Source organism: Nanorana parkeri, unplaced genomic scaffold (genome assembly GCF_000935625.1).
Source record: "Nanorana parkeri isolate BGI_ZX_2015 unplaced genomic scaffold, ASM93562v1 scaffold505, whole genome shotgun sequence".
Classification (NCBI taxonomy): domain Eukaryota; kingdom Metazoa; phylum Chordata; class Amphibia; order Anura; family Dicroglossidae; genus Nanorana; species Nanorana parkeri.
Window position 1 is genome coordinate 254756 of NW_017306773.1, and position 8299 is coordinate 263054.

The 8299-nt window shown below is 46.2% G+C and overlaps 1 protein-coding gene across 2 annotated transcripts in view; it reads left to right on the forward strand.

The window, feature by feature from the left end:
- The first annotated feature begins 2284 nt into the window (after positions 1 to 2284).
- Positions 2285 to 8299, forward strand: part of FAM46B (family with sequence similarity 46 member B) — a 22124-nt gene continuing 16109 nt past the window's right edge. The window contains exons 1-2 of one of the 2 annotated variants that reach the window (XM_018561177.1): positions 2285 to 2310; positions 6632 to 6746. In XM_018561177.1, the coding sequence (XP_018416679.1) occupies positions 2285 to 2310; positions 6632 to 6746 (141 nt within the window). Of the gene's footprint in view, positions 2311 to 6513; positions 6747 to 8299 lie in introns of those variants that run through there. The other variant, XM_018561176.1, reaches the window with a different exon arrangement.

Consider the following 8299-nt stretch of genomic DNA (forward strand, 5'->3'; position numbering starts at 1 on the left):
GCTGACAATAAGGTCTCAGGGGCATGGTTGTTTCTGAATGATTTATGATTTCACGATCTTGTGAAATACTGAAATACTGAATTAAGTTTTTACTTACTTAGGACATTACATAAATGGATATAACATTGTGAAGAAAAAGAACTTTGTGTGGATCAGAGATAAGCATCCACACAGGGACCTGCATTCCACTACAATGCCATCTACAGCTCAAATGACATCATTGCATTAGTATGTGTCATTACATTTCCAACACCTCTGACCTGCTTGCCAAGTAGGTCTCAGGTTGTGGGAGTTTACAAAAGTTTGAGCATATACTGTTCGGAGTATAGGCGCATGGGTCCTGTGAAGCGTTCAAGACGGACATTGTCAGGTTTTTCTTCTCATCTTTCAACCCATTTCATTACCATCAAGGTTCCTTTGTGCAAGGGAAGCTCTAGATTATATGTACACATATCCAGATGGTGTCTTGTAATTTTTCCTGTCCAGAAATGTCAAGCCTTTTATCTTCTGAATTCCTAGTGGGAAAACCAGGAGACTTAAGACTAGTCTTGGTTTGAACACTCTAAACAGATGGATCAGGATCCAACTATTGCATATGGAATCACTATATTCAATCACTTTAGCCATCAACTGGCTATAGGGTGTTGTGCCTGGCAGATGTGTATTCACGTTCCTGTGCACCTGTCCTTCATCAAATGTCTTGCTTACCATTCCACTTTTGGTTTGTTTACTTGCCCTTTGGCCTTGCCACAATCATAGGTCTTCTCCACATATTACACCCTGTCACAGTCTGCTTTAGTGAACAAGTGTTCCAACTATTGCAGCGACATCCTGCTGATGACTCAGCAGGCTCATGCTCTGGCAGTCAACGGAACCGTGTTAGGTTAGGCTCTGATAGAGTGGTCCAAGTGGTCTAGTTTTTTGCTGAGGCAGATCATACCTCTATCCTACTCCTTGGCATCTCATGTTGACAGAATCAATTCAAATGGTGACACTAGACTTATTGGAGGCTAAGAGTCTTCCAACAGGGTTCTTTAGACCTCAGAGAAAACATTCCCTGTGCCAGAGATTCAGGATGATTCCGAAAATGAGATTCTCAGTTGTGGCTGAGGCCTGTTATTATCCATGTCCCTATTCAGTGATCGTGTTACTAAAGGATTCCTATGTGCGAATCACTTCCTCAACCTGTTTAGTACAAGGTCAGTGACAGTCCATTAGGGGGAAACTGTCTCAGCATCTTGGAGTTCAGAGAGCCTTTCAGATCCTAGGAACCTCCTGTATTGGGTCAATAAACAACTGGATGGGGAAGAGTAATGGATATTTTAATGCTCATATGTTTCCTTCAGTCCTAATGGGACCCACAATTATCCACGTAGAGTGATGGCAAGCATTTGCTTGTGGCCCATCTGTCCAGGGGTCCCTCTCTTGTAGACTCTGATCCTGGAATCTTCTAGTCATCCTTAATCTTCAGATCTTCTACAGTAGGTGCTACATCCAAACACATCCGAAATGACCTTAAACGGCTTGGAAGTTGGAAGTACAGTCTGCCTTGCCTGGATTACTCCTCTTCAGTCATTGAGTGATTGTTGAATGCTAGAGCACCTGCCAAACATCACATATTCTACAATGTAGAATAATCTCATAAACTTCGCAAGCTTAGTAGGTTTTGTCTCTCTTCACCTTGCCATGATAGGTATATTGGACTTTCTTCAGGCGAACAAGATGTACTTGGGTGTCAGTACCATATTTATATATCCTCTGAGACACAAGAGGTAGCTCATTATTTGATAAGCCAGCTCCTACAGACTTGCACAAGGATTCACTCTTTAGGAAAGTCTCTTTTCTTCCATTAGAATTTACAAGAGTGCGGTCTATCTTCTTCCTTCCTCGACTTTGTCTAGCTCCCACATACTCCGTATGGACAGTAACGTGTAGAACGTTTTGTTTTGTTCCTACAGTAGGGAGGAGGGTGTTGGATAGTCAAGATTGGGCTACAAACCACCTTATTGCTACCATTTCACAGACTAGGTAGTCCTAAATCTCTCGCAAAAAACAGAAAAGAAGGGTCTGAAGCGCGACTGCCCTTGGGGTTGGACAGGTGAAAAAAATATATATAAAAAATAATAATAATAAAAAATGATAAAATTAATGATAGAAATAAGGAGCTGGATGGACTTGGGTATGCAGGGTTAATATTACCCGGTGTTCTCTCCGCGACGTGTAGAGTATCAGGGGTGGAGGGAGAAAAATAAAAAACAAAGAAAAACAAAGAAGTGCAAATGAGATGGAGGAAAGTTTAAGCGGTGTGTGGTGCATTTATCAACTCACCGCGAGATTCTTAAGGAAGTGTGGTCATCGACGATGGGGGTCCCTGTTGGAGTACGTTTTGGTGTGTGGGGGTGGGGGGTTGGGCTTGTTGGGGCGATATGGGTTGGTTTTGGATTTGATGTGGGAGTGGCTTATTCTTATGGAGGGAGAAGGGGGAATGGCTTTGTATTTCCTTTTGTGGGGTGATTGGTCTTAAATCTCTCTCCTAGCATCTTCTGAAGATTGGAATACAGTACATAGGACAGCTACAGTACATAGGACATTAATGTCGCCAATATTCCGGAATCAAGCTTTTTGTTTCATCTCATCCCCGAGATGTGACTGCAATGCTGGGGAGAAACATTGAGGTTGCCCTTCGATCTGTTCATCTTTCTGATGGTTTTAGAAAGTCGCTCTCTGCATGTACTAGGTCACATGTATTGTGCCTGGTCAAACAGATGGAGCCGCAGATTAGTCTTGGGTTCGCTCTTCTGCAGGCTCTCCTCCTTATGGATAGTTTTAGTGATCCACCTCCAGAGTTATACTGGAAGGCAGTAACTTGGTGTTTCTTCTTGTCCCATTACGGGGTCTATCCAGAAATCTTGTCCATGGTGAAGTTCTGTTCTGAATGTGTTTACCAGTGGTACAAATGAATAAATATCTCAGCATTACCCTCCCTGGTTATATGATCGCTATATCCCATTGTATGTTGCCATGTAGGTGTCAGGAAAACGGAAAATTGTATACTTACCTATCTGTAATTTGTCTTTCCTGACACAAATACATGGCAGCATACAGGACCCTCCCATGGCTTTCGCATTGAGTACTTGTTACGAGAATGGTGGCCTTGGGAGGCGGGTTTTAATTTATAGTATAACTGTCCTGTAATTGGGCTAGGGGCGGAGCCATACCCATTGTATGCTGCCATGTATTGGTGTCAGGAAAGGGAAATTACCAATAGGTAAGTATACAATTTTCCGATAGATAGATAGATAGATAGATAGATAGATAGATAGATAGATAGATATAGATATAGATTTTTAAAAATACTTTATTGACTGATACAATTCAACAGAGTACAGAATCAGTAAAAGCGGTAAGGTTATAAAGTCCACAACTACAGTAGTGTAAACGTACAGGACCATGTTATACAAAAAATCCCAAACGTGTAATAACAAATTAGACATAGCTATCTAAGTCACACAATTTGCTGTTTCTAAGTAGGATCTGTAGAGATCCAAAAACATCCCTAGACTAAAAGTGGTATATTTGGTCAGATGTGTTTCTAGGTCGAAAGAAAAAAAGATGGAAGAGATGGAATCTGAATTTGTTGGCAAGAAGAACAGCAAGGCGCAAACGGGCGTTGTCAGGTCCCCATGAACAGGTGTCAAGGGGGAGGGGGGCGGGGACAGATTTGAGCTGCTCCCATATGCCGGGCGGCCTCTGCCTCATTGACCCTTATTTTTTCCCCCCCTCTTTATTAAAGCAGATCAAACCCTTAAACTGGATATTAAAGTGGCCCTATAGGAATTGTGCACACATGATGCCTAGGGGATCTGTGGAAGACTTTTTTACTTGCCTGATCCCCTCTCCTGCTGGCTCAGACTGGTGCCTGCAGCCCCTTTCCACCCCATGCTCTGGCAGTTGGGGGGAGGGGGGGTGCTTCTTGCGCAGGACCCATAGTCCTACATTATACATGAGGATGCCAAGGAACAGTCCACAAGCTCCAATGAAGGAGACTAGGCTGGTGCCAAGCATCAGGGAGCAGGTAAGTAAGTTACACCATATCCCTAGACACAACCAGCAACCATTGTGGTGTAGGGGTAGCCCTGCTGCAAGGGGAGGGATTTTGACTGGAGATAGGCTTTAACCCTTGCAGTGCAGGGGAGCTGCAGTGCAATGTTCCCATAGTTGAGCTTTAATTAAGTCTTTAGTGTATGTAGTTTGTGTGGGGTTTTTTTTTTCCTTCTCTATCTAGAGATGGGCTTATAGAGTTTGAGACTGGTGGTAGTGATGAGCTGTAATACTTGCCTTACTCCCTGCTCCAGCAAGAGTCTTCCATCTGTGCAACCTGTCCCCACAAAGCCTATTCTCCAAGTCCCTGTTCACACCTAGGCGTTCCGTGAACGTGTGCCAAACTTGGGGGTGGTCAATGCGCACTTTGACACCCGTTTGCAGAACGCATCAAAAACATGTTACTGGCACCCTGAATGTGACTGGGCAAATGTCTGGCTTTCCTCCTGCATTTGCACACATTCAAACATGGTGACAATGCAGTGCACCTGTAGCAGAATTTTCTACCTAAGCTAGTTTCCGGTGTGTGCAGGAACCCATTGAGAGCGTCGAGCATGAATGTGATGTGCGTTTTGCTTAGGTGTGAATAGGAATAAGATGCTCTGGCCAGATGTGTTTCTAGGTCGAAAGAAAAAAAGATGGAAGAGATGGAATCTGAATTTGTTGGCAAGAAGAACAGCAAGGCGCAAACGGGCGTTGTCAGGTCCCCATGAACAGGTGTCAAGGGGGAGGGGGGCGGGGACAGATTTGAGGACCCGAAAACCTTGCGCGTCACCCCGTAGGGTCGTAGACACCAGTGGGTGGGATTGTACTTCACTGGGTAAAGGGGAAAACAGCCACGGGAGGCCCTCGATCGGGAGGAGGAAGATACTGCATTCCAATGCTACCCAGCACTTATCATCCCGATGGAGGCACCAGTCGAAGAACCTAAAGAAGTGGATATTGGTATAATATGTAGATATATTATTGGCAACCCCCCCACCTCCGGGAAGGGAAAGGAGACGTCTACTCAGTCTAGGCCTGATGAAGGTACAAGACCTGCGGTAAGATATTCCTCTTAACTGCTGCACAACGGCCAAACCAGGTAACATGAAGAAGGTGCCAAGCCTTGAGATCTAAGGAAATTTTCTTCAGAAGTAGAAGAAAGTTGGTTGAACAGAGGTCATCCAAGTCACTGGTAATGAGTATGCCCAGATATTTAAACGTGTCGTGTCTCCCAATGAAAGGGGAACCAAGGTTTTAGGCGCTCAAATTCCCTTGGGGACACAGTCACGTTGAGGGCGGCCGATTTTTGAAGATTCACTTTAAAATTGGATAGACGGCAATAGGTAGAAAGGGCTGTTAATCATCTTTTATATTTTACCCAAACAATTTTGTAACAATCAATGTTATACGCTATATGTAGCGTTTCTTAATATAGTAAAAAATAAAACAATGGGGATAAATACCACCAAAAGAAAGCTCAATATGTCCCAAAAGAATGATTTAAAAAATAATGTTGGTACGGCGTTGCATGACGGAATAAATGTCAAAGTACCACAGCGCTGAATACTAAAAAATGATCTGGCCAGGAAGGGAGTTTAACACCTCACTCTTCATGTGCTTAAATATGCACTGTAGCTTTAAATTTACTACGCAGCCACGAGACATGTCACTTCAGAAAGCTCTAGAATGACCTAGTCCCTAAAGGAAGGAGGCACAAGAAACGCCTAATAATATATCTAATGGGCCACCCCGAGTACAGTGGCAACAAAGACTCGATGTGCCAGATGCGTGCACCAAAAGCGTTAATTTCACCATCACGCTGCTGGAACCATAACCGATCCGCTAGTCCCTTTAAACCAACTGGCATTCCTAAAGGCCAATCAGCGCTGGGATTCCTTACTCCGGGAGGTATTATCGTGACAGCCAATAGGCTAAAGAGCTGCTTTGGCAGCTGTCCAATAGTAACGTCTTGCCGCTATGCGTGACGATAGCAGGAGTAGGCGGAAACCTAAAATGTCCGGACAAATGGTAGGAAAATACCGAGAGAGGAGGATACGAGTGACAGCTAGCTCATCCAATCAGTGACAATATCGGCTTCGCATATAAGAAGATCAGCTTAAACGGGAGCCGCTCAGTGGGTGTTACGGCTGTCAGAAGTAACATCTAGTTCGGTGTGCGGACAGAGCAGTGTGACCCGCCCCACTCAGTCAGCCTGGACACTGTCAGCAGCACCCGAACAGCCTAACCATTTACTTTTATTCTTTTTAAACCGGTTTTAACCTGATTTTAAAGCACCAGTCCTTGCATCCCTTCGAGCACGTTCTCTGAGCTGCAGCGTGTTTTCTGGACACTGCGGGACCTGTTGCCGTTCTAGGGCCCATTAAGAAGACTACCGGAGCGTGTCCGAGTACCGGAACGTGACGCTCATCGCATCTTCACACAGCACACCGGGCGAGTGAATGTCAGCAGACCGCGGAGAGCTCCGTGCGCCCACCATGTCCACCCAGCCGGCGGCCGACACCCCGTTCCAGTCGCCGAGATTCAGCGTCCTCTCGTGGCCGCAGGTCCGCCGCCTGGATGCCATCCTCGGGGAGACGGTGCCCATCCACGGACGAGGGAACTTCCCCACCCTGTCGTGCCGGCCTCGTCACCTGGTGCAGGTAAGCGGAGATCGGGGCTGGGTGTCGGTGGCTGGAATGTGATCTCTATGGCTGAATAGCATGGCGGTGACTCATAGGAAAGAGGAGGGGGGAGTTTGGGGTACCCGGGCCGGCTTTTGGAGCCGGTCCTCGCTGCTGTCACACACACACACACGTGGTTTAAAGGTGGTCTCGTGCTAGTTCTGTATGGCATGCTTTCTGAGCCCTACGCTCATCTACCTTTCTTCACTGCTAGTGTGCCCATGAAGTGTCCCAGGCAAGTTTAAAGCCTTTGGCTCTGTGCCAAGACTTCCAGCGTGATTTGCAGGAATAAAAAGAATGCTGGCTCAGAAGAACGTTGCATGTTCAAGTAGACTGTGATTGCGTAACTTACGATATGCAGTCTGGGCATGTGCTGCTCCTATATGCCGGGCGGCCTCTGCCTCATTGACCTTTATTCCCCCCCCTCCTCTTTATTAAAGCAGATCAAATCCTTAAACTGGATATTAAAGTGGCCCTATAGGAATTGTGCACACATGATGCCTAGGGGATCTGTGGAAGACTTTTACTTGCCTAATCCCCGCTCCTGCTGGCTCAGACTGGTGCCTGCAGCCCCTTTCCACCCCATGCTCTGGCAGTTGGGGGGAGGGGGGGTGCTTCTTGCGCAGGACCCATAGTCCTACATTATACATGAGGATGCCAAGGAACAGTCCACAAGCTCCAATGAAGGAGACTAGGCTGGTGCCAAGCATCAGGGAGCAGGTAAGTAAGTTACACCATATCCCTAGACACAACCAGCAACCATTGTGGTGTAGGGGTAGCCCTGCTGCAAGGGGAGGGATTTTGACTGGAGATAGGCTTTAACCCTTGCAGTGCAGGGGAGCTGCAGTGCAATGTTCCCATAGTTGAGCTTTAATTAAGTCTTTAGTGTATGTAGTTTGTGTGGGGTTTTTTTTTTCCTTCTCTATCTAGAGATGGGCTTATAGAGTTTGAGACTGGTGGTAGTGATGAGCTGTAATACTTGCCTTACTCCCTGCTCCAGCAAGAGTCTTCCATCTGTGCAACCTGTCCCCACAAAGCCTATTCTCCAAGTCCCTGTTCACACCTAGGCGTTCCGTGAACGTGTGCCAAACTTGGGGGTGGTCAATGCGCACTTTGACACCCGTTTGCAGAACGCATCAAAAACATGTTACTGGCACCCTGAATGTGACTGGGCAAATGTCTGGCTTTCCTCCTGCATTTGCACACATTCAAACATGGTGACAATGCAGTGCACCTGTAGCAGAATTTTCTACCTAAGCTAGTTTCCGGTGTGTGCAGGAACCCATTGAGAGCGTCGAGCATGAATGTGATGTGCGTTTTGCTTAGGTGTGAATAGGGATAAGATGCTCTGGCCAGGAGTCACATGCTTGTGTTTGAGTACAGTGCAGGGCCAATGGTCCTTAGCATTTGTATGAGGGCCTGTCAACAACCTGGAGTATTGGGGAGAAGGGGCGAGTGCTGGAACGTGGACTAAGGAATTACACCTTATTACTTTACCCCTAGACTTAACAAGCATTTAGCACTTGGGGGGG